This window comes from Rhamphochromis longiceps, linkage group LG3 (genome assembly GCF_057381845.1).
Source record: "Rhamphochromis longiceps isolate RC_006_pf linkage group LG3, R_longiceps_female_GT1.1, whole genome shotgun sequence".
Taxonomy (NCBI): domain Eukaryota; kingdom Metazoa; phylum Chordata; class Actinopteri; order Cichliformes; family Cichlidae; genus Rhamphochromis; species Rhamphochromis longiceps.
Genome location: NC_140559.1, coordinates 71,104,427 through 71,131,533, shown reverse-complemented (window position 1 = coordinate 71,131,533; position 27,107 = coordinate 71,104,427). Strand labels below are relative to the sequence as shown.

General features: G+C 39.6%; 2 protein-coding genes across 4 annotated transcripts in view; one reads left to right on the top strand and one right to left on the bottom strand.

Annotated features, from left to right (window-relative positions):
* Positions 1–27,107, top strand: part of LOC146676629 (uncharacterized) — a 456,001-nt gene that overhangs the window by 171,021 nt on the left and 257,873 nt on the right. The window lies entirely within an intron of this gene.
* Positions 8,039–22,336, bottom strand: LOC146676641 (TELO2-interacting protein 1 homolog). Of its 3 annotated transcripts, XR_014910539.1 has the most exons (8): positions 22,124–22,336; positions 21,409–21,487; positions 19,567–19,618; positions 18,866–18,980; positions 17,194–17,364; positions 16,881–17,029; positions 16,421–16,561; positions 8,039–8,777 (listed from the first exon to the last, which is right to left on the bottom strand). XR_014910539.1 is itself a non-coding variant. In XM_085402201.1 (7 exons), the coding sequence occupies exons 5-7, from the start codon at positions 16,932–16,934 to the stop codon at positions 8,733–8,735; spliced, it is 240 nt and encodes a 79-aa protein (XP_085258327.1). In that variant the 5' UTR covers positions 16,935–17,029; positions 17,194–17,364; positions 18,866–19,618; positions 21,409–21,487; positions 22,124–22,336; the 3' UTR covers positions 8,039–8,732. The 3 variants fall into 3 exon arrangements, 1 of the variants encoding a protein (XP_085258327.1); XR_014910538.1 differs by lacking the exon at positions 19,567–19,618; XM_085402201.1 differs by having other exon boundaries at positions 18,866–19,618.

Sequence of the window (27,107 nt, the reverse complement as noted above, 5' to 3'; positions counted from 1 at the left end):
CACAGAACCGCTCGATTTCAAACCTGACACAACAGCTGAAGGCCATGTGCTCGGCATCCAGTGGTCAATCAAAAATGACACTTTCAGTTTCAAAATAAACACTAAGGACCAACCTCCTACTCGCCGGAGCATACTGTCAGTGATCTCATCCCTGTACGACCCACTAGGGTTCGTAGCTCCCTTCACCTTAAGAGGCAAAGGTATCCTACAGGAACTGTGTCGCAGAGGCATTGAATGGGATGACCCCCTTCCTGACAACTTACGCTCACGGTGGGAGGACTGGAAAGATGGGTTGGAAAGACTAAAATCGGTTGCAGTGCCTAGATGTTACCACCCACCAGAACTAACAGACATTGTAAAGGTGGAACTGCACCACTTTTGTGATGCTAGTGATTTAGGATATGGTGCATGCTCCTATATTAGGTACCTCAGCAACGAGAAGGTCCACTGTAGTCTTGTTATGGCTAAGGCAAGAGTCGCACCTACCAAGGTGACAAGTATCCCACGATTAGAACTCTCAGCCGCAGTCACATCAGCCAGAATGAGCAGCATGCTAAAAGCAGAGCTTCAGATGTGCATTAATGAAGAGTTCTTTTGGACTGACTCCCAAGTAGTCTTAGCCTATATTAACAACGAGGCACGACGGTTCCACGTCTTTGTTGCCAACCGTGTTCAGTTAATTAGGCAAACTACAGATCCCAGACAGTGGCACTACATTGACACAGCTCAGAATCCTGCAGATTACGCCTCTAGAGGGCTCAGTGCATCAGAAATCATGTCAACATGTTGGTTGTCTGGTCCAAAGTTTCTGTGGGAACATGACATGTCATATGCACCCAGCCCCTCAGCTGTGTTGTTAGTAGGGGATCCAGAAGTCAAAGCAGTCAAAGCTCTCACAACTCAAACAAGTGAACAAGACAATATCCTCAGCCGTTTGTCAAGGTTTTCAAGCTGGTCAATGCTCCTTAAAGTGGTTGCAAGGATAAAAGGATTGAGATCCAGCAAAGCCCAGTATGGAAACTTTGTAACAGTAGATGAACGGAGAACAGCTGCTGACACAATAATAAAGCTCCTTCAGCAGCAGGCCTTTTCTCAAGAGATGGAAGTGTTGAAGGTGGGAGATAACCTTCCGAGTTCAAGTCCTCTGTTTAGAGTAGATCCAGTACTAGATCAAGGACTTCTCCGTGTTGGAGGAAGACTGAAGAAGTCAACACTCTGTCAGGGACTTAAGCACCCCATCATCCTCCCGAAAGACCATCACATTACAAGGTTGATCATTGCTCATTTTCATGCACAGATTTGTCATCAAGGTAGAAGCCAAACTCTCATGGAAATCAGATCGAACGGATTTTGGGTGATTGGTGGGAGCAAGGAAGTTGCAAAAGTAATAAGTAAATGTGTTCAATGTCGAAAACTAAGACGTTCACCAGAAGAACAACGCATGTCTGAACTTCCAAAGGAACGAAACGTTGGCGCAGAGTCCAGTATCTCACTGAGCAGTTTTGGAGTAGATGGAAAAGAGAGTACCTTCTGAACATATCTATGAGACAGAAATGGCACGTACCACGTCGAAATCTTAAAGTCAATGACATAGTCATTATCAAAGAAGACATGCTTCCCAGAAATCAGTGGCAACTGGCTCGAGTGGTTGAAGCACCAGAAGAAGATGACGGTTTGGTCCGCAGAGTCAAGCTTCAAGTTGGCGATCGAGGCTTAATAAAGAAGCAGAGAACAGCACACAAACCTCACGTAGTTGAGCGACCTGTTCAAAAGCTTGTAGTTCTATTAGAAAATAACTAATTGATGTTTCAATCAATACTTTCACATCAGGCGTATTTTGCGAAAGTTTATTGATGATGTATTTGAAATTGTGTTCGTTCTTGTAGTAATGTCCATATGTTAAAGCTGGAAATCATGTAAAGAATGTTGTTTGTTATACATGATTTGGTGGGAGTGTAAATGTCCAGTTTTGTTTATTGATCTAAGCCTGAACAGCTACGCGTAGTGTCCAGTAGAGGGCTCTGTTGTTTAGTTAGCGGCAAGCTGCACTTCCAGCTCAGACCGGTTTTTGTGGCGCACATGTCCCAGTAGGCAGCTCTCAATGAAGCGTGAAGCAGCGTGATACCGGACTCTAGCAAAATTAACAATTTGCAGCCCTTGGAATGCGGAGCGAGGTACATGTTTTAAGTTGTATTTGTTTGCTTAACTGATATTTTGTTGTATTTTCTGCATTATTTGAGTTCATATTTGTAATAAGCGTCTAAGAAAATGTATTTTGTGTTTCTGTTTAGTTTTCACGGTGCATTGGTGCACCTCAGCACTGTTAGATTCTGAATGAATCTCAAAATAAAAATTACTGCACCCGTCGAGGCTCTCTCTATTTCTTCCTTGGTCCGAGGGACTGCTACAAGTGCTTACAGAGAAAAGTGCTTGCGTACACCTGAATGAGGCAAGTTCTTTAAAGTGCTTTGAGTACTATATAAGAACCAGTCCATTTACATCGCCAAAGCACTCAATACTCTCTTTACAAAGTTCTCTGTAGTTTGTTTCTCCAGCACCATATTTGACCGCGGTCAAGTGAGCCCTCACTTACGACCACACAGTCAAGCCAGCCGCACCTAAAATGTTGTTGCACTATTCTTATGCATATTACGGTACGGGTGCCGACTGGCTTAGAAATGCAGTCTTTTGTGTCCTGACCAGAGATGGGCAGTAACGCGTTACTTGTAATCCGATTACTTTTTTCAAGTAACAAGTAAAGTAAGGGATTACTATTGCAAAAACGATAATTAGATTACCGTTACTTTCCCGTAGGAACGCTGCGTTACTAAAACAGTGATTTTTTTGCGAGAATGTCTCATGACAGTGACGTAAGCAAGTGCAACGTCCGTGACAACAGCTGTGTGCAGATCAACAATGGATAATATATCGAGTGCGGGAGAGAATATGAGCGTGCAGCGTTTAAAGCGTGGAAGTACTGACCTTACTTTAAGTTTGATTCCATAAAAAGTGACAAAAACATTAGTGTCCGTTGTGCGTGGGAAGAAAACTTCTTTTTACGGCGAAAAAACCCCCTAAACTTCCAAGCAAGCACCGAGTGCGCTACGACGTAATGGGAAAGTCACAGAGAAACTCGCGGATTCTTCAACTGACCGCGGCACACCTGCACCAGGGTAAACCTCCGCCTACCCTACTCCTGCTTTACAGGTGAAAATAGAGCCAAAGGACCGCTAGTCTTTGATTTTATTTATTTTCTGCTGTGTTTTACTTGCATCTATTTGAAAGAGTGAGTGTAAACACAAAAAATATTTTATTTTATGTGCTGGAATGGGCAGAAAATAAGTTTAAATATTAAACAAATTTCTTCCAGTCAGAGAATGTTACATATAATTCAATTTTTGCTTGATGCATAAAGTTAAAAGATTAAAACTAATTAAACAAGTTTTAAAAAGAGAGACTTTTCCATTTGATTACATTTTATATGATGAATTATGCAGAAAAAGTAGAATTGGGCTGAAAGATCTATCGCTTTATCACCTATTCAGGTTGTAAATCGTGTTTTTTAAAAGTAACTAAGTAATTAATTACTTTTGAAAATAAGTAATCAGTAAAGTAACAGGATTACTTTTTGGGGGAAGTAATCAGTAATTAGTTACTGATTACTTTTTTCAAGTAACTTGACCAACTCTGGTCCTGACACTATTGTACTTCACAATCCACTCCCAGTTTTGGTTCATCTCCACTTTTCCACTTTTTCCACTCCACCCTGTGATCCACAGCCCAAATTACTGTACGATTCAGAGAAAATTAACAGTAAAATTTACCCAATTTACTGTACTGTACTCTATATTTTCTCATATTTGAGCTCAGATTACAGGAAAACTGTAAGAGGTGACACTGATATCTCACTAGATTCTGACTCTGGGTGACCCCCACACACCCAAGATTACTGTACGGTTTCTGAGATTGCTTTGTTAACCCTCTCAAGGCAGGCGTTGCAGATATGCAACAGTTAAAAGCTAACAACCTGATCACCCCACATACATATTTCATGAGTTTTTTACTCAGAAGTACCACTGCAGGTATTCTTTTGTGCATTAGCAACAAAAACTTAATTTGAGCCTGAGAGGGTTAAGCATGAGTATGACAAAGGCTAAGAAAATATACTGCCTACAATAATATCAAATTTAAACAACAAATTACAAAATTGCCACACCTGCTGTTATTGCCAGGTGTTCGATAGAGCATTATTTAGTCATAAAAAATACATATCACTGAAATATCATCAGTAAAAGAAACACTCTGTCATGGTCCTGGGTCAGTGACCCAGTGCTTTTAGTTATCATTTTCTAGTTTATTATGATGATGATTATTATTATTATTGTTTGAGTTCTATGTGTGATATTCGGTCTGCCTTTGAGTCTGTGTCTCTGTCTGTCTATGGTGTCACCCCATCTGTTTGTGAAGCTGTCTGTTTAGATCTGTGTCTTGTTTGGTTCCCCGTGTCTGAGTTTCCTGTTTTATTGTGAAGGTCTCTGTCTGATGTGAGTATGTTCAGTTTACATTTCCCCTGTCCCATCAGCTCTGATTTCTCCCAGCTGTGTTGCCCTCCTGTCTCTCATCCCCTGATTACTGGTGTGTGTGTATTTAAGCCCTGTGTGTTCTCCTGCATGTTGCCGGTTCATCTGTATTACTCAGTGTATCCACCGTGCCTTCTCCTTGCTTTTCATCGTCATTCTCCTCTGCTCGTTTTCAATCAGGATTGTGCTCTGTAGTTTAGTTGTTTCCCAGTTTAGTTTAGTTCGAGCCCCGTTTGCTGTTTGTCCACATTCTTTTTGTGTTCAATAAATCACCTTCACTTCTCCACGACTGCCTGTGATTGGATCCTCATTTATTCCGCACGGCTCGCCTCGGCAGCCGTGACACACTCACTATGTAAGACATGTTAGCAAATTCAGTTAATAAATAATGTATCAAATCTATACAGATGTTTGAAGGTATATTGCAAAGCATGTTTGTTTCTTATGGCTTACAAATGTGTTTGCCTTTAACATAATTTACATTTTATTTATACAGTTTCACAGACGAAACAAAATAGGTTTCCTGAACTGTTCTTCGTGGCCTAATTTTGAATCCTTCTGAGGGGGATGCATTATCCATGAAGGTGGGCAATTTGTTCGTCGATCTCTGACCCTCGCTGACTCTGACGCCTCCTAATTCTGCTTCCAGCCTCGCTGATTAATTTGTTGTCACTGATGCTGTCACCAGTTGTACACAACATCTCTGTTTGTCCACCAGTCTAATCTGTAATTCAGGTGAACCCAGAATTACCTGCATCTTTGTAATGTTTCAGAAAATATACACTATATGTTGATGGGCTTTGTCCCACTTTTCTTTCCTTTATAAGTAAGAATCTCTGTGGTTTTAATGACAATTCATATACAGATTGTGGAGGACATTTTATTCAACACTCAAAAAAGTTCCTCACCAGCAGACTGTAGTACAATTTCAGCCCACAGTTAATAAACCCATCCAATGCAGCGTTATCAGAGAAATTATGCAAGTGTTATGTTTGTATGTACTGGTAATCTATTTATCATTTATCATGATTCCTGCTCTGATGATTACTTTCTTCTCCTTCTGTAATTTTAATAGATAAAGGATGTTGAACATTAAGCTCCAAACAGGATGAATGAGGAAGACCACAGAGGAGAATCGTGGATGTAGTGAAAGAATATATGCAGATGGTTTTTTTCATGGTGGAGGAGCAACTTCTGATACCATCTTAAAGAAAAAACACATAAAATTGAAGAGTAAAAATAATGACAACAATATGTCTAAATTTTTTATTAAGTTTTTAGAGCAAATGCAGTCTTGTCATGGTCAGAGTTGCCCACTCATATTTAACTAATTCAAATACAATTACTCCATTTAAATGCTTATGTTCTAATAAAAGGCATCGTTTAATACTTCTGCCATGACAACCCAAATAAATCAATGAGAGGGAAACGGGAAGATTAGTCATCAGGCAAGGTTTACTGTTCATTTACCATGCCTTGATAACAGTAAGCTTAACAAAAGAAAAATGTTGGCGACGAGAAAAGGTGTTCTGTCAAAACATCCTACCGTAGCGTAAATCTATAGTCTTGTCTATCAATCCGTGCTAACTTATCAGAATATGCTACCTTACGTGGTTAATGGCTCCGTTGTATAGGTAGGGTGTTCAGATGACCCAATCACACTATTAAAACATGCTTCCTGCTGGGATTTATATAGGTAGCATGTTCAGATGGCCAAATCACACTATTAAAACATGCTTCCTGCTGGGATTTATATAGGTAGGGTGTTCAGATGACCCAATCACACTATTAAAACATGCTTCCTGCTGGGATTTATATAGGTAGCATGTTCAGATGGCCAAATCACACTATTAAAACATGCTTCCTGCTTGGATTTATATAGGTAGCATGTTCAGATGACCCAATCACACTATTAAAACATGCTTCCTGCTGGGATTTATATAGGTAGCATGTTCAGATGACCCAATCACACTATTAAAACATGCTTCCTGCTGGGATTTATATAGGTAGCATGTTCAGATGACCCAATCACACTATTAAAACATGCTTCCTGCTGGGATTTATATAGGTAGCATGTTCAGATGACCCAATCACACTATTAAAACATGCTTCCTGCTTGGATTTATATAGGTAGCATGTTCAGATGACCCAATCACACTATTAAAACATGCTTCCTGCTGGGATTTATATAGGTAGCATGTTCAGATGACCCAATCACACTATTAAAACATGCTTCCTGCTGGGATTTATATAGGTAGCGTGTTCAGATGACCCAATCACACTATTAAAACATGCTTCCTGCTGGGATTTATATAGGTAGGGTGTTCAGATGACCCAATCACACTATTAAAACATGCTTCCTGCTTGGATTTATATAGGTAGCATGTTCAGATGACCCAATCACACTATTAAAACATGCTTCCTGCTGGGATTTATATAGGTAGCATGTTCAGATGGCCAAATCACACTATACATAACATAAGTGGTGGCTCATCCGGGATCTTTGGACATTTTAGTGGAGACTGAATGTCAGTTTGTTTTGCTTTTAAGTGGGTGAGTGATGGTGTTCAGTGTAATTGAGCAAACTCCCTTTAGTGTGTTTCAGCTGGGTGACTGTGCTGCCCTTCCATCGAAGCACTTGTTTGTTGTTTTGCTTTATTGTTTTAGTTTGTGTTTGGTGGCTATCCTGGGTGGGGGTACGCTTCAGAGTTTGGTAGGAGACTATATCTCTGGTCTGCTGCCTGCTCTCGAGTTCGCGTTTAAAGTTGCCTCGAGCCTGGTACACCACTGAAGACTAGGGTAGGGAAAGTAAGGGATTTGTTGTTTTTAGTGTACTTTTGGTTTTGTGTTGTAGCAGGTCAGGTAATCATTTTGGGTTTGACTGTTGTGCTCTTTTGTGTTGGTCACATGTTACTTTTTGTGTGTTCAGTGTGGCAACTTCAGATCCTCATGTAGGGGCATCCATGCTTAAAGATGCCAACTTGCTTCAGAGGAACTTTTAATTTGTTTAGGGGTCCTAGAGGAACCCTTTTAAGGGAGGAGGTGTTACGTCCCTCTGCAGCTTCTAATCGTCTCAGTGTTTTCAGCTGGTGCTAATTGGCCACACCTAGTCAGGTGTGGATAAAAGCATACCTGAGGCAAGCTTCCCGGCAGTGCACTAGTCTTTGCCTTGGTGGCACCAGCCATTTTAGCCAACCTGGTTTTCCATTTTAGGATGAAACCTCTTCTCACCCACACTCTGCTATTCATCTCTGTTTTTATGTTGCGGCTTTTGAGCCGGGTCGTAACACTGAAGATTACAAAGATCAACATTAAGACCAGTCTGTGCATTCAAAGCAGTGACAGAAAAGAGTGTGGGGCATTAACCCCCACTCACTGAAATGGCATCCAAGATGCCTTCATAACTTTAAGAAAAGGAAAGAAAAAAGGCAATAAAATGCAACAGCCTTTAAATTTGGTTTTATTTGTAGAGTAAATGTAATAGCGTACATGTTAAATAAACATTTAATTCCCACGAAACATACTAATGATATGGCAGACATCGAAACAGGTAAAAGAAACAATCATATTTATTCATTTTCATTAATTTAAAATACCCTTTACAAAGTATATATATAGAAACATAATCCAACATATGTGGAAAAAAAACAAAAAAAACTGACACCCTGCTTTAAACGCACATATATAAAAGTTACTCTTTTAATAATTTCTACTTTGTTGTCCTGATGACGCAGTCGTTCACCTGCATGTGGTGCAATCCAATTAGGCTGTCAGTAGTACTTCAGGTCTCCCAGCCCTTTGCCAGACAGGAGGAGACACCAACCCCCAGGTAACTCAAACAAAGATGTATTAATATAACATAAAACAGAGCTTTGACCTTGCAAGGTTAATATGTGTGCACGCCATATAAACATTGGAAGGTGTGATGGAAAAATGAATACATTTAATAAAGAAACGATATTGAACAATAAATGGAATATTTTAAAGTAGTGACTGTAAATTAAACTAAAGTGAATCAACGGGTGGTGAGGTGTGGAGCTTACCATGTGTGGCATGCCATCACACATGGCAACTGTCATGACCAACTCAGCGTGGAAACCTGAGATGAACCTAAAAAGTAGAAAACTCAGGGTTTTTTTTTTAAAATAATTTCTACTTTTTGTTGGCAGTCGCTGTCCTGATGACGCAGTCGTTCACCTGTGGGGGAGAAAACAAAACAAAATTGTCAAAAATGTTAAAGTTACAGTGAAACTTCAAATCCTTGTACAATTCAGTGGTATTTATACTGTAAACTTAATCCCTATGCTGTAAACTGACATGTAACTCTAGGAATCACTCATTTCAGCCACCTTTGCCACCATTTTCCACATTAATTAGAAGAAGAAATGAAATAAATGAATCGATTAGCTCAAAGAAATTCCACTGCAGATGAGTGTTTTGGTGGTTAAACTGCAAAGCAAGCCACGCACATGGTGCAGGCCACTTCTGTGGGCTCTATCAGGGATTTATGTGACTAGTCGACTAATTGTCACTAGTCTGTATCAGACTTACCAGTCGTTCAATCTAATTGTTAACATTTTAATTGATGCCCAATGCTGGTACATTGTGTTCTAAATGTTAGGCAGCGATCTACCACCAGATGGTGCACTGTTGTTGAGAAACGCCATAAATCTATTAATCTACCCTGATCTTCTTGTTAACACTGAGATCGCAGATACACGCAGAGGAAATTAGTTTCCTGAGAGGTGGAAAACCTCTCCTTTAGGAGAGCAGTTAAGTCAATGGGGGAGGGGCTCAGAGTAGAGTCACTACTCCTTCACATCAAAAGGTGACAGCCACCTTGGCCAGGAGGCTGTTCCAGCTGGGCACGTCCTACCAGTAGGAGGCCCCAGCATCCTTGGTCATGCTAGCCAGTTTACATCTATCAGCTGTGGTCAGGAGTAGTCCTTCCTGCTGCCCCCACAACCTGACTAGAAAACGGCTGTATAATGTATTACCTGAATCATTCTCGCCACACTTAGACGTACTTTTAGATTCTCAAATGATTGTCATATTTTAATAGAACATCTTTTGTAGTAATGTATTTTCATTTGTATTTAACAGAATGTGATAAATGGTTTAAGATACCTCTGCGTCTAGTTTGACAGTTTCTATTAATCAGTTCTGAAAATCAACTCAATATCTGAATGTTCCTTAGTTTTACATTAGTTGGTTAGTCTAATTATTTCCCCCTCGATTAGTCGACTAGTAAATAAGACGCCAGGAACATCCCTACTCTTCAGACAAAATGTGAGTATGAATTACACACCAAGGTATTAAAATGGATATGGAGTATGGCTTTGGTTTACCATAAACAGCTGATGTAAGGACATCATTAAATTATCTTTTTTTCTTAAAGAAATCTACTTCATCATGTGTAATATTTTATATCATGTGTAAGTTCCATCACAACCTGCTGTGGTTTTATTTTGAAATGTTTTTATTGTTGCATGCTGCACCCAGTGTGAATGTAGAGATTTGTGAATTTCATCAGTAATAAATGTTTTTGGACCCTTTAAGGCTGAAAGCGTTTGTCACACTCATATCACAGACGTCTAACGTCATCTTGTTGGCCACACTAACTAAAGAACAAACAAACAAACAGCCCACCTGTAGCATTTCTACACATTGACCTCCACAGAAAAGTGTCAGTGTTAAAGGACCTACATGACATAAAGCAGATCATTGTAATGTTGTTGCACACTGTTGCAGTAATGAATGTCCTAATGTGTATATTGTCAATTAGGGCTGCCACAAACGATTATTTTGATAGTCGACTAGTCACCGATTATTTATGCGATTAGTCGACTAATCAGATCATCATCCACTGGACGTAAAACTACAGCTTATTGCACCAGCAGCATCTGCTCTTATATAACTATCATTAGCTTACAGCTTTAAGCTTTTAAGGTGCTAACTAAAAATAAAGACAAGATGATAGTTTATTCAATTTTAATGAAATTTGCAGATTGTTTCGGTAAAGTTTAATAAACTCCTTGCTATCTAAAATATAACAGGACACCGGAGTATATTCTCCAGCATCTCACACTTCTGATAATCAGCTGTCTGCTTGACGTTTATTCAGCTGTGTAAAAACTATAACTTTAATCTCAGACAAACTGATTTACTCAGGAACAAATAAAATACAAAAAAAAAAAAAAAAAAGCCAAACAACAACATTTTTAATTTATCTAAGTGACTCATATATATTTAACCTGAGTCGCGAAAGACGGCGGTGGGTTTGAAAACAATTTGCCGGGAGTCCGGTGTTCTCACGGTGCTAGTGACCTAGCCCCCGGCTAGCTATCGAGCTAGTGGGTAACAGACGTCTCCGAAAACGTCGGAGCGCTTTTGAAAATATGTGGTGTCCTGATAAACTGAGCCGATATTTGAGGTTTACACAGCTACATTCTCGCCTGAAAATATGTTAAACGTTTATTTTGTGACCCAGAAAGAATAATAAGAGTAATATTAAAACTAACTAGCTACCGCCATTGTTGGAAACTAAGCTGGGCCGCGCTATGAATTCTGGGACACAGCTGCTTCTTCTTCTTCGGGGTTTAACGGCAGCTGGCATCCTTGTACATGCTGTGCTGCCATCTTCTGTTTCAGTCCGTTATTACACTCTTAAATCCTGCTATTATTCCTGCGTCTTTTGCGATCTTACAAAGCTTCAAACGACACGTCGACTATTAAATCAGTCGTCGACGATTTTGATAGTCGACGTAATCGTGACTAGTCGACAAATCGTGGCAGCCCTATTGTCAATAATAATGTGGATACTCAAATTGCAACTCAGTCTGAAGAATCTAAAAACGGTGAGTCGAGATTTTTTACCTATTTTTTTTGGAGAAATCATGGGTGACAATAAACAGGCAGTTGCTATGCTTCTACGTTTAATGATGATTACTTAACCTGACCTGCATCATTTTACACTCAGTGGTCACATCACATCTCACTGCTGTCAAAGAGTTCATTAAGTTGGCACAGGTCAGCAGTCCTCCTCCACCGCTCTCTGTCCCTTCAGCAGGTCGATGCCAGCACTTCAAGCTCTTTCAGTCAGAAACCTTTGCTGACCAGCCAGTCCTTCAGCTCATATCGAAGTGACCTTTGACCTTCACGGTCATGGTGATCACATTGACCTGTGTAAGCAGCTCTTTCCCCATCACCTCCTTCAGGTACTGCCTCACGTCCTTCTCTAGAGCCCGAATGTCACCCTCCCTTTTCCATATCAGCGTTAATTTCTGGTTGCTATTGGTTACATCAGTGTAAATCAGGATGTCGTGTCGGGAGCTGCAGATCATGTAGGGCAGAGACGAATTCGGGCAGATCCCGCAGTAGGCATCCAGCCTGATGGGGTAGGACCAGTGTGTTTAGGCAGAGTGGGGATCCGTGATGGTGGGATGAGCCGCTCAACAGCTGAACTCTTCACTCTTGGTAAGATGTTGAAACTGTTTTGGGTTCTAATCGTAGGAATAGACAGTTTTTAGGTTATATAAAAAACTTTAAATTGGTCTGAATTGATCATAATGGGAACAAGTTGTTGAAAAATCCTTCCTGAATATGCATCTGAACAGACCCAACAGAGCACCTCAGTAAAGGACTTTAAATTCTTATCACTACAAAATTTAATAACTGGGCAAAGGACAGACGCAACAATACTGATGATTACAACCTCACAAAGAAAACAGAATGTATGTTGTATCACTCAACACTAGAGGATATATTAGCTGTGTCAGTTGTTAGACTTGAAACAACAGCTTTATTGTCCACATTTTGACTTTAGTCTGTACAGTTTGTTCACTGACCTTCTGTCCCTCACTGACTCAAGTGCCTCCAGATTTGAACAGTGTTGGTCAAGTTACTTGAAAAAAGTAATCAGTAACTAATTACTGATTACTTCCCCAAAAAAGTAATCCCGTTACTTTACTGATTACTTATTTTCAAAAGTAATTAATTACTTAGTTACTTAGTTACTTTTTAAAAGCACGATTTACAACCTGAAGCGGTGATAAAGTGATAGATCTTTCAGCCCAATTCTACTTTTTCTGCATAATCCATCATACAAAATGTAATCAAATGGAAAGGTCTCTTTTTAAAACTTGTTTTATTAGTTTTAATCTTTTAACTTTATGCATCAAGCAAAAATTTAATTATATGCAACATTCTCTGACTTGAATAAATTAGTTTAACATTTAAACCTATTTTCTGCACATTCCAGCACATAAAATAAAATATTTTTTGTGTTTACACTCACTCTTTCAAATAGATGCAAGTAAAACACAGAGTCAAAGCATGACATCTCTCATGATCAGGGCTGGACTGGGACAAAAAAATCAGCCCGGGCATTTTGACTAGAGACCGGCCCACCAGGTATTATAGGAAAAACCATAAAGCCTTTGAATGAAAACAAACGTCGTTGTGACAGTGATGTACACTGTCTTGTTGGTACATATGTATCAATCTAATAAACTTAAACCTACACCATCCTCCCTATTCTGGTATTCTAAACAGTACTTCCTACAAAACTGCTCAAAGAAGTTCTGCCATTAATTAATTCTTCGATCTTAAATATGACCAACCTATCTCTAATGATCGGCTATGTACCACAGGCCTTCAAGCTAGCTGTAGTTAAACCTTTACTCAAAAAGCCATCTCTAGACCCAGCAGTCTTAGCTAATTATAGGCCAATCTCCAACCTTCCTTTCATATCAAAAGTCCTTGAAAGAGTAGTTGTCAAACAGCTAACAGATCATCTGCAGAGGAATGGTTTATTTGAAGAGTTTCAGTCAGGTTTCAGAGCTCATCACAGCACAGAAACAGCTTTAGTGAAGGTTACAAATGATCTTCTTATGGCCTCTGACAGTGGACTCATCTCTGTGCTTGTCCTGCTAGACCTTAGCGCAACATTCGATACTGTTGACCATAATATCCTATTAGAGCGATTAGAACATGCTGTAGGTATTACAGGTACTGCACTGCAGTGGTTTGTATCATATCTATCTAATAGACTCCAATTTGTTCATGTAAATGGAGAGTCCTCTTCACACACTGAGGTTAATTATGGAGTTCCACAGGGTTCAGTGCTAGGACCAATTCTGTTTACATTATACATGCTTCCCTTAGGCAGCATCATTAGAAGTGTCACGGTTTGCGGGGCAAGCCGTGTGGATTTGTAGTAGGACCAAAAGGACGGCAGTTCTGGTGCAGGTGGGTGTTTATTTATGATAGTGGGTCAATACAAACAGCAAGGGTGGCAAAACATGAAACTAGAAACCTAAACTGGGTAAACTAATAAGACAAACCAGAAACGAAGATGCAGGGAGGTCCGGGGAAATACATACGGGGAGACGCAGGGAGACCGAGGGGAAACAACACAGACGAACCAGCGATTACTAAGACAGAAAATACAACTTAAATACACTCAGAACACAGGGAGATTACACACAGGTGGGAGACACAGCTGGGAGTGATTAACATGACGAGACCAGGGAGGCAAACTGAAAACACTCACATAAGACGCAGACCTTCACAATAAAACAGGAACACACGGGGGGGGGGGGGGGAACAGGGTAAACACCAATTAGAGAACAGAACCAAAATCGCGAAGAGAAAACACAAAACGCTGGGTCAAAAGGACCCAGGATCATGACAAGAAGACATAGCATACATTTTCACTGCTATGCAGATGACACCCAGCTCTATCTGTCCATGAAGCCAGATAACACACACCAATTAGTTAAACTGCAGGAATGTCTTAAAGACATAAAGACCTGGATGGCCGCTAACTTTCTGCTTCTTAATTCAGATAAAACTGAGGTTATTGTACTCGGCCCTGAAAATCTTAGAAATATGGTCTCTAACCAGATTCTTACTCTGGATGGCATTACCTTGGCCTCCAGTAACACTGTGAGGAACCTTGGAGTCATTTTTGACCAGGACATGTCCTTCAATGCACATATTAAACAAATATGTAAGACTGCGTTCTTCCATTTGCGCAACATCTCTAAAATTAGAAATATCCTGTCTCAGAGTGACGCTGAAAAACTAGTTCATGCATTTATTACTTCCAGGCTGGACGACTGTAATTCATTATTATCAGGATGTCCAAAAAACTCACTGAAAAGCCTTCAGCTGATCCAAAATGCTGCAGCAAGAGTGCTGACAGGGACTAGAAAGAGAGAGCAGATTTCTCCTGTTTTGGCTTCCCTTCATTGGCTTCCTGTTAAATCCAGAATTGAATTCAAAATCCTGCTCCTCACATACAAGGTCTTAAATAATCAGGCCCCATCTTATCTTAATGACCTTGTAGTACCATATCACCCTATTAGAGCACTTCGCTCTCGCTCTGCAGGCCTACTTGTTGTTCCTAGAGTATTTAAAAGTAGAATGGGAGGGAGAGCCTTCAGTTTTCAGGCCCCTCTTCTGTGGAACCAGCTTCCAGTTTGGATTCAGGAGACAGACACTATCTCTACTTTCAAGATTAGGCTTAAAACTTTCCTTTTTGCTAAAGCATATAGTTAGGGCTGGACCAGGTGACCCTGAATCCTCCCTTAGTTATGCTGCAATAGACATAGGCTGCCGGGGGATTCCCATGATGCATTGAGTTTTTCCTTTCCAGTCACCTTTCTCGCTCACTATGTATTAACAGACCTCTCTGCATTGAATCATATCTGTTATTAACCTCTGTCTCTCTTCCACAGCATGTCTTTTATCCTGTCTTCCTTCTCTCACCCCAACCGATCGCAGCAAATGGCCGCCCCTCCCTGAGCCTGGTTCTGCCGGAGGTTTCTTCCTGTTAAAAGGGAGTTTTTCCTTCCCACTGTTGCCAAAGTGCTTGCTCATAGGGGGTCATATGATTGTTGGGTTTTTCTCTGTATCTATGAAGCGCCTTGAGGCGACTTATGTTGTGATTTGGCGCTATATAAATAAAATTGAATTGAATTGAATTACTTAGCCGAAACCCAAAGACTGCTTGGTTGAGTTAACTTCCTGAACTATCTACACCAAAAGAACAAATCCTTTAAAAATATGATCCTGGTTCCAAAAATATGGGGTAAAGATAAGAAGGGAGGAGGGAAAGAAGAGGAACTAGGAAAAAGATGAAAGAGTATAAAAAGTAGACCAAGCCTGGACTTAACCTCTGCTAACTCCTAATGAGCTCAGTAAAACTGCTGAGGTGGTTCAGGGAGGATTTCACAGCAGGCTGTTTGCACATCCCTGGATTTCAGACATCCACTCTTCCACTATTTATGGGCGTGACTATGTGCAGCGCTTCAGCTGCTGAACTGCGCAGTTTGATTGCAATTCTCTGTGAGGTTGTGTGACGAGAAAGAGCCCGTTCTTCTTAAATATTCCACGTGGCCAGTTTTTAATCGTAAATTAGGATCATGTGCTGTGGCTTTAACAGCTTCACGTGTGGAATTTTAAAGACACTCTGAGACAATATCTGTAGATCATGTTGTTGTGTTACAAGTCAATATAGAATCAGAGCAATGTTTTAACTTCTTTTGCTGAAATAATCTACCAGTGTTAAAAAGTGACATGCCAGTTGCTCTGATGTCCGCTGATCAAACAGTGTATAAAAAGTATAAAAAGTAGACGTGTGTTTTGACAGGTTAGAACGTTAAAGCTTACCAACACTAATTGTGCCTGTCCAGTAAATAATAGAACTATTTCTGAATGAAATAAGCCTGTTGTTGGGCAGCATCTTTCATTCTTTCACTATTAAGAGTTTAAAACTAAAGACGACTTGAATAATTTTGACTCACATAATGAAAAGAGAGGTTTGTTTTACTTACCCTGAAGGCTCTGAGGACTGCTAATGGGTCATCAGTTGTGAGTCTCTGCAGGAGTGCTGGCCAGCAGCGACGAGCCATAGGCAGCAGTTCATTTTCCCTCTCACTCAGCACCTGAACGCACAACTCCAGCACGTCTAGTACCTAAAGACAAAGACGCACAACACACCTAACAATTATCTCTGTTTTGATCCTGATTATATGTGAGCTGAAACTAATTACTGAGGTCTTCATTGAGAGCCCAAACTCCTGAGCAGGCACGACTTCAGCACAGACTTATTTCTGTTTCACTCCTGGACCAGACTGAATGTTTTTCCTTGATCAGCATTACACCACTGAACAGTCATCCACACAGTTCTGACAGGATGAATTGTACCAACGCTGGCGGTCCTACCTTCACAAGAATGATTATTTTTGTTATTAGTCCAACAGTTGACTCTACGTAAAACTACTGATACAGTACCTTGAGTCGGAGCCTGAGGCTGGGATCAGACAGCAGATGAATGCAGCGCTCCATAACATCCTTAGTGATGCTGAGGTGGGAGGGAAGCTCTGCTTTCACATCAGGACTACCAGTATCTTCAACATCCTCACACTCAGTGGGAGGGACTTCTGCAATGGAGCACATGTACAGTTAGACTGCCAGTTTAGCAGTGAGGTTCAGATTTCTATGACTCTTAATTACAATGATCCATCTCCTCTACACTCTGAATCTAAAATAATCACCACTACAACCTATAGCTTATATTCCACTGGCCCTTAGACAGACCTATTACCTTGGTCTTCAGTGTTATAATCATCCTCTATTCCAATGCCCTCTGCCAGTTCTTTCTGTTTGCGGTAATTCAGCAGGAATTGGCGAATGCTGAGGTCTTCCTGGTCACTGGAGCTCTACCTGGAGCTGACAGACATACTGGTCCTGCAACAATTGGAAGGAAACCACCTCGCTAAAGGAAAAAAAAGACAACAATATCAAAATAGGTTTGATTACAATAAAATAAGTCAGTTAATCAAAATCAGTGTGACAGAGATGCTGATGTTTTTGAAAAGAGCCCATTAGTGACATTTAATTCCATATTTTTACCGTGACGGCTTGTAAAACTGCAAAAACTGCAAACACCTATAGTGCCGCTGTCTAAATATTATTATGAATATGAATTCTATAACAGAAAACGACTGAGCATTTAAACCATCACGATGTATTAAATGTTTCCAAAGATACTGATAATTTGATAACAAGAAAAGTTAGTTCTCCTCAAAATGCGCCTGACTAAAAGTGGGATCAACCAGTACATATAATATTCATCCTGCTACATTTAGAAAGTGGCAACAACAGTAAACATGAGTAACTCCACCGTGTGTCTATCCGGTCTTTAAGTGATGACGTGATCAATCCTACTTCTGGGCCCAAACTACTCTGCGTTTAATAAGGCTGTTGTGTTTTTAACATGTTTTAATGCTTTGTAACTTGTTCTATTTAATCTCAACAAGCCCCTTACAAAAAGTAAGCGATCACTGTCGGCCTCTCTCAGTTTTTATTACAACTATTCATTTTAAAGCTCAGTTTTTAAAACCTTACCATGTAACTACAGCCCAGGCAATGCAGCAGCACATTAATGACTAACCTGTATGTGGATGGATTATCTCAGTTGTTCTCTTGACTGAAGTTTGGTCCGTTTACAGCATCCTGCCATGCCACTGCATTTGTCCCTAACCATCGGGAACCCTCACCTTAACTCTTATCCAGTGGAAAAAAGTTCCCCTTCATCACTGTGTTAATGTTATGCTAACATAGCTGTTTCGCTAGTCACATAGCACATCACTATATACCAGCTAGCCAAACTTCAGTAACCCTACAAACATCACTGCTGCTTACTTTCCTGTCTTCATGTATGTCAGAAGTGATAGCAGAGCTGTGCCTTTTAATTTGTTTTAGAAATCCCTCAGTCAGAACCTGGTATATTATATTTAGACGGAAACTAGTGAGCTAACTCTCTGCTAACTTCTAACTTCAGACAGATTTTTAACTCTCAGTGATCATTTGACTTTGGGACCTGCAGTGTAGTTTGGGTCCAGACACGCTAATGACCAGACTTAAAGACCAAATTTCGGGTCACTTTTGCTGGTCCCAAGGCCCAATAAAGAAGCTAGCTTGAAGCTTGACATAAAAAACAATAATTGCTAAGAAAAGTGTAATTTGTAGTTCTAAATATATTCTAAATGCATTTAGATCGTTTTTACTCACTTTATGTCTCTTCCACGATGTTACGTCTCTCTCCTATGTTGGTTACAATTACATAAGCACTTAGCAGGACAGTGGAAAAACCCAGGGCCACAGTGATACTGAGAATTCCAGGTGTTCACTGTCTTCAGCAACCTTACGAGGGCCGGTTGAACGGCTACAGTCTTATCATACACGTGCAGTGTTCCTACAAGCCATAAGGTTACCTTGAGTGAGGAAGATGATGATTGAATGTCCGTCTGAGTCCATAGGTTGAGGTGCAAGCACATTTCTCCCATTCTCCACAGAGGGCAGTGGCGCATAGGTGTGACGTCACTAACACTTTAAAAGATAGAGTTTGCACAGATGTACAATCAAATCTTCTTCTATTTAAACACAAGAGACAGCAGGTCTATTTGCAGTGAGATGTAATACTCCGATGAATTTTAAACACGCTATAACATTTCACACATCGTTATGAGAGGAGCGTTTCTGAGGCAACGACAAAAGGCTGGTTTTCAAGGGGATATTTCTGAATTTTCTTTTTCGCTTTCCATCTTCTCTGCATCACAGCACAACAATTGGATTAATAAACCTGCAGCTGAATAGCAGCAAAGGGATTTCAAATATTGCTTCATCGCTAATAATTTCTGGTGTTTGTATCTAGTCATTTCTAGACAGTGCAGCCACTCCACCACTAAATATTCAATTTATGTCTGCAGCAAAATTCCAGCTTTTTTTATTCATTTTTTCCCCCCCAAGCATGACTGAGTGCAGACAAATCTACATTGTGGTCATAACTGTGTTTACTGTTGTTTACTGATTTAATCCCCTTGAATACAGATGAGCCAGGATCACAGTTTTAATGAGTGCCAGGTGGGTGCAAAAATATGTTAATTCAAGGTCATGTCAAGGGGTTAAGACTCACTGTGTTTCAGGTCAGCGGAGCCACAGCTCTGACTACTGCCACCTGTGACCCACTATGTTATTACTTTAGAAGGAAGAGGTGAGGTGATAGCAATGATTAAACATCCACTTTGTTAAAAAGAGCTGAAAGTCAAATACTGGAAAGCCACGTGTACTATTGGATTTTACTTTGCTCCAAGCAGATCTAATCTATATTTCAGAGGGAAAGATCTTTGTCCCAGGCCAGCACTGCAAAATCATCTGAAGCAGTCATTTAACAGAGAACAAGCAGCAGTTAGCCACACTTTGGACAACCTCTCCACTAAGAAGCTGACCTACATTCTTAAAGCAGCCAACTTTGAATGCTAAATCCTGCTGGGTTAGAGTTGAGAGACACACAAAGAGAATTCTTCTTTATACATATTCTACTATGACTGCAGCGACAACTAATACTGTTGTCTAATGCTATCTGGACACTTGACTCTCAGGGCAGATGTTCATAATGATGATGACAAAAATGTGGCCAATGTTTTAACACAACCTGCACTAATGATTGTGAGGAATATTGAAGCTCTAACACCACATGTGTCTCATTCTTACATAATGCATCACAAGTATTACTAGGATCAATGAAAAATAAAGCATAGCTGTGCTTTTTAACCATCTGTATTGAACATCTGGATCTCTGCACTGTGACATAAAATAGAAATCTTATGTAGTACATAAAATTTTTCCCTTTCTCCATCACAGATTATAGACATTCGAAAAACGTCAAACACTTAAAAACTGAAGACAATCTGTTTCGTCTCGTATTTTAAAAATGGCGTCAGGCGGTTGCTGTCAGTGCCTCTGTCAGTGCGCCCCAGGGTGGCTGTGGCTACAATGTAGCTTGCCATCACCAGTGTGTGAATGTGTGGATGACTGGATATGTAAAGCGCTTTGGGGTCCTTAAGGACTAGTAAAGCGCTATATAAATACAGGCCATTTACCATGCTGTGCACGTGATGAAATTGTATGTTTAATGATTTTTTTCCCTGCCATTATTCAGATTGAAGACTCGTGGAACACAAGTAATAACATGATTAAGTACTCACTCTAATGCGATTACTGAGTTCAGCAAAAGTAATGAGTTACCGTTAAAATACTGCATTAAAGACAAAGTAGTAATGCTTTAATGGCTAAAAATTATGATGCATGAACGCTTCCCGGCCAATGCAGCCTTGCAGTCTGCTGTATCATTTCTGTCAGACAACCTTCAAGTAACCCGTCTTAAATCTGACAGCCACCTTCTGCTTTTCCGACTTCATGCCGTTTCCTGCAGCACCACATGGCTTTTTGCTTTGACTCCTCAATCACTTTCAAATGAAAACAAACTGTCCCACAGAGGGAAGGACAAACTTTTAAAAAGTCCAAAATAATCCTTTCAGGGAAAACAAAACAGGAACTACTACTCATTCTAAATCTGAGTGGGACTAGCAGCGTATAAAACCAACTGTGGAGTCGACGCTGTTGTTTTAACATAAAGCACCGAGGCAATACTGTTCCTAAAATTCAGTGGGACAATTTTTCTAAAAAAAAAAGGAAAATACTGTGTGGACTGAATTCCAAGCAGAAAGCTACACGACAAGAGTAAGTAATGCTTTTACCAGAAAGTACAGCACAGGAGGACTTACAACAGCCATTAAAATGCACCCACATTTGGGTTGAGCGACCTCTGCATCAAACAGAGAGCATTACTGTGGAGAGCACAGATACAGGACTTTCCACTGCAGCATTCAATTACAGCAGTGTGGTTCAGAATGCAAAAACAGCTGGTGATAGTACAAAAGAGCCGTGTAATGCAAAAAGATTGATGAGAACATACCTGTCTCTCCCCACAGTGTGTCATGACTATCAATTTGCACAGCGTGCTCATTATTCAACGCCAGCAAGCCTCTCACAACCTGCCAAAAAAGAAACTTAGATTAATGACATGCTGTTTCAGCAGAAAAAAAAAAAAAATCAAATAAACCTTTGAGAGGTTACAGTATACAAAATGCTAATCTTAAAAAACATTAACAAAAACGCGCATTCAAATAGTTGAACTTTAAAAGGGTCTTTTCTGCATGCAGGTTGACTTCACTTGGCCCAGTTATGTTATTCTAATCCAGGCCTTGGGAGCCAATTCCAGCTAACGAGGGAGCCAAACTAAACCTTGAGTCTACGTCTCACCGGGGCAGCTGAAGGCGCTGCACTGTTATCGATTGTGAATCTACATGCAATTCTGAACAGTACTTCTGGCTTTGAGTCATATTCACAGAGAACGCTGTGTGCTCATTTTTATTTTATATATCTATAGTTCCTTCTGATCTTTAAAAAAAAATGAATCAGAAATTCTTTGTGAAGGCTGTTGTGAAACCATGCAAGAAAGAAAAGGTCTTGTCTCACTATTAAAACTGGAAAAACCAGGATCCTGTGTGGCTTAAAGTATGTTTTTTGTACATCCATGTTTTCTTTCTTTTGTAGCGAGAAACAGTACAAAAAAAAGGGCATTTATGTCTATGGATCTGGTAAAATACATGCATGTGTGTCAGTCAGACCTGTGTGTGCCCCATGCTCGAGGCTGCAATCAAAGCCTGCTGCAGAGCTTTGCTCTTCAGAGAGCAGTCCTGCTGCTGCCCCTCAGCACTCCATTCTAGCTCCAGCAGGTACTGGATAATCTCAAGGTGTCCTCGTAGGGCAGCATGGACCAGAGCACACTGGCCACTCTTATCTACATGATCAACCTGGCAAAAAGAAGATTCTTGGTTTTAATAAACAGAAACAGCAAAAACCTGTGAGGTAAATGTACCGTATGCATGGTTCAGACGCATTTTTCAAATTTAAGTAATTTTTATGCACTTTCAAAGTCCATTATCAAGCTTTTCCAGTACATTACCAAAAAAAAGAATGAATGTTTCAATTTGCATTACCTCAATAAGACCATGTAAAAATTGAAACAAATCATCTTAGGTCGACTTAAAAGTCCTTTGTTCTCCTTTTGTTAAAACAGAGAAAAATGCACCACACGAAAACACTGAAAAAGGAAATGGTTGATTTATATGCATATAGTGTACAAACTCAAAACACATATTTCTCTTAAAGCAGAAAGATGTGCAAATGTGAACAAATCAACTTAAAGATATTCATCTCCACTTGACAAAAAACAACAACCACACAAAACAAGAAAACTGCACAAATTAATAAGTCTTTAATCATTAATAATAATTAATAATTTTTGTGACACAAAAATAGGAGACAGATGTTTGTTATTTTAACTAGTTAAGCACACATGCCCAGAGAAATGGGGGGAAAAGAGAGGAGACCACGTTTAATCGATTATAACACGAGGTCAGAAATATAAGTGCTGACATGAGTAGTGTCCACAGAAACCTCTGAATCTCAGCTAAAAACTCATGTAAACCATGTCTACAAACACCAAACAAAGCAAAGACACCAGACAGTTAAAAGAGCAGTTACTGCACCATGAATCTGTGGACAGGTAATATCCCTATTTTGATTTATGATTTTCTGGAGTTAAATGTGAACCAAAGCATATTTTCAAACGTGTTATATGCTATAAAATACTTTTAAAAATTAGGTGAGGGAAATAAAAAATCATTTTTTCTATGTTTGAGTCACAGTAACTTTGACATAGTAACATCTGCAGTAATATTTACAGCTCTGATGACATCTCACCAGTGTTAGCTTTATTTTGACACCAAGACTGTTTACACAGAGTTTGTAATTGCAGAGAAATACATTTATTTTGGTCATTTCCTTTTCAAGCAGGAAGCTCACCCTTCTTGGTATACCCTTTAGATGAATACAGAGTTTTTAATTAAATACATATTCTTTAAATAATGTTCCCTTTTAGAAAAAGTAGGATAATTAAAAAAACAAAACATTTATTATAGCTCTGTCACGTAGAAAAAAACCTGTCTTTTTTCTGTGGTCTGTTATATAACATTAGGGGTGTTCGTGGCAATTAACTTTTTAATCGACTAAGCGGGTCAAGTAAGAAACACTTAAATATTAAGTTACATTTGAAAACTGTTTAAAAAAAAACATATCCCCATTCCACATTCCAAAATGTCATGTGACAATCTGATTGGCTTAGGAGTGATGATGTCACAAGGATGTCACAAGGATGTCACAAGGATCCTTTGAAGTTTTTCTATAAATAGGGGTGAGAAACAGCAATTTTCAGTTCGTTTCTTCGCAGCCTTTGTGTTTGCAGCCTTCAAACGTTGACTACAGAAAAATTTGGAAACCTCTCAGAGTCATCGGATACAAACGCCAACATGTATCCAAGATTACGGCAACCGAGACAAAAAGATTTCGCCGCCTCTCCTTCCACGCGTGGCCGGCCAATTTCTCCAAATGGCCTCTTATCCATCCAAAGGGCATTACAGGAGAGTAGGAATGAAAACAACCATCTCCAGAACAAAATTCGACAAATTGAAGAAGAAAAACGTCACCTGGAGAAGAAGTGCTTACAGATGGAAGCACAAAACAAGCACCTGGAAGAAACACTACAGCGCCAGCCCGACATCAACATTATTAATGAGGGCTGGGGGATCAAGTTTGCTCAAGCCAGAGAGCAGATTGTATCCCTCATCAAAGAAAACAAGCAAAAGAGCGCTGAAGTTAAAGAAATGTCCGAGCAGCTTCAAGGCAGGAAAGCCACGATTGATAAAATGGAGTGGGATCTGCAATACATGGACCAAATGAATCACCTGCTCCAAAGAAAGCTTGATGAAGCTGAAGAAAAAAATAAAGAAGTCCTCCAACAGAAGGAACAACAGGACACAAAGCAAAAAGACCTGCAGCGCGAGCTCCAAGGCATGCAGGAAAAGTACAGAATGGTGAAGGCAGAGTTGGAACAAACATTGGTCCAAAATAAAGACCTCCTTCAAGAGAAAGAGCAACAGAAAGAAAGACTGCCAGAAGAAAAGTGCATTATCAAGGACTTTGAGAGTAAAAATCAAAAGTTGCAAGGATTCTGTGATGAACTGAAGGTCAAAACAAGTGAGCTGGAGGGAGAAAAGGAAACACTAGAAAAACGATGCTCACACATGCAGAAAAAGATTGATCACATGGCCAAAAACAACTCAGAGCTCATTAAGGGGATATTGTTGGAATTCAACAACTTGAAGCGGGAAAACACAGAAATGCAGGCCCAAAAGCAAAAACAAGACAAAACGCATGAGGACCTGCAGTGTACGCTCCGCGATATCCAGAAAAGAAATGAGCAGCTAGAAGGCCTGCACAAAGAAGATCAAGTGAGAAATGCAGACCTGCAGAAGGCAAAGCTGACACAGGAGGCAACATCCAAAGACCTCAAAGAAAAGCTTGAAGAAACACAAGCAACATTAGAACAGGTGGAACAAACATGCAAGAAACTAGAGAGGCAAAACACAGAAACCATCGATGAGTTGAGAACCCTCATCCTGGACAAAAAGGCGCTCGTGGAAAAGTCCATGAAAAAGAAGAAAAGATTCTTCAGCTTTTTCCGGTAGAGGGACAATACTGCTTCTTCAACTGATGTAGCCTCGTCTTGCTCCACCTCTGTTCACCCCCCCAACCAGTCCCGGCAGTTGACTGCCCCCTCCTGAGCCTGGTTCTGCCGGAGGTTTCTGCCCGTTTAAAGGCAGTTTTTCCTCCCCACTGTCGCCTAGTGCTTGCTCAGAGGGGATTGTTGGGGTTTTCTCTCCTCTACCTTGTTTCGTTATTTACTTGTTAACTTTTTGCTCTTACTTCATTTAACCTTGTTTCGTTATTTACTTGTTAACTTTTTGCTCTTACCTCATTTAACCTTGTTTCGTTATTTACTTGTTAACTTTTTGCTCTTACTTCATTTAACCTTGTTTCTTTATTTACTTGTTAACTTTTTGCTCTTACCTCATTTAACCTTGTTTCGTTATTTACTTGTTAACTTTTTGCTCTTACTTCATTTAACCTTGTTTCGTTATTTACTTGTTAACTTTTTGCTCTTACTTCATTTAACCTTGTTTCGTTATTTACTTGTTAACTTTTTGCTCTTACCTCATTTAACCTTGTTTCGTTATTTACTTGTTAACTTTTTGTTCTTACCTCATTTAACCTTGTTTCGTTATTTACTTGCTTGTTTAACTTTTTTTTCAACTTATCTAACAAAATAAAACAGTTGAATTTATCCTTTGAGTATTGTTCATCTAATCTTTACAGAGTTTTTCCAAAACACTTTCAAACATTCAGATCTGTCTTTCATTTTCTTCTTGAAACCTCATGAACGGTGAACTAAAAACTCTGGAACATGGTTTGAAACACTGAAATTGTTTCAGCTGAAACTGGCAAAGTCATACGTGCGTGTGTGAGTGTCACAGGTGATATGGTGTCATTAGTCCGGTCATCATGTTTAGGCTCATTCACTCCAGAATTATTTAGGCCAAATCTTTAAAACAGTGTCACTGCACACATATTTCAATCACACAAATGCAGGATTAATTCTTTGCAGTATTTTATGTGATTTATTATGAGAATGTCACGCCTGATCATTTGCACCCACAACATCAAAAATGGGGGCAAAAGAGAGGAGACCACGTTTAATCGATTATAACACGAGGTCAGAAATATAAGTGCTGACATGAGTAGTGTCCACAGAAACCTCTGAATCTCAGCTAAAAACTCATGTAAACCATGTCTACAAACACCAAACAAAGCAAAGACACCAGACAGTTAAAAGAGCAGTTACTGCACCATGAATCTGTGGACAGGTAATATCCCTATTTTGATTTATGATTTTCTGGAGTTAAATGTGAACCAAAGCATATTTTCAAAGGTGTTATATGCTATAAAATACTTTTAAAAATTAGGTGAGGGAAATAAAAAATCATTTTTCTATGTTTGAGTCACAGTAACTTTGACATAGTAACATCTGCAGTAATATTTACAGCTCTGATGACATCTCACCAGTGTTAGCTTTATTTTGACACCAAGACTGTTTACACAGAGTTTGTAATTGCAGAGAAATACATTTATTTTGGTCATTTCCTTTTCAAGCAGTAAGCTCACCCTTCTTGGTATACCCTTTAGATGAATACAGAGTTTTTAATTAAATACATATTCTTTAAATAATGTTCCCTTTTAGAAAAAGTAGGATAATTAAAAAAACAAAACATTTATTATAGCTCTGACACGTAGAAAAAAACCTGTCTTTTTTCTGTGGTCTGTTATATAACATTAGGGGTGTTCGTGGCAATTAACTTTTTAATCGACTAAGCGGGTCAAGTAAGAAACACTTAAATATTAAGTTACATTTGAAAACTGTTTAAAAAAAAACATATCCCCATTCCACATTCCAAAATGTCATGTGACAATCTGATTGGCTTAGGAGTGATGATGTCACAAGGATGTCACAAGGATGTCACAAGGATGTCACAAGGATCCTTTGAAGTTTTTCTATAAATAGGGGTGAGAAACAGCAATTTTCAGTTCGTTTCTTCGCAGCCTTTGTGTTTGTAGCCTTCAAACGTTGACTACAGAAAAATTTGGAAACCTCTC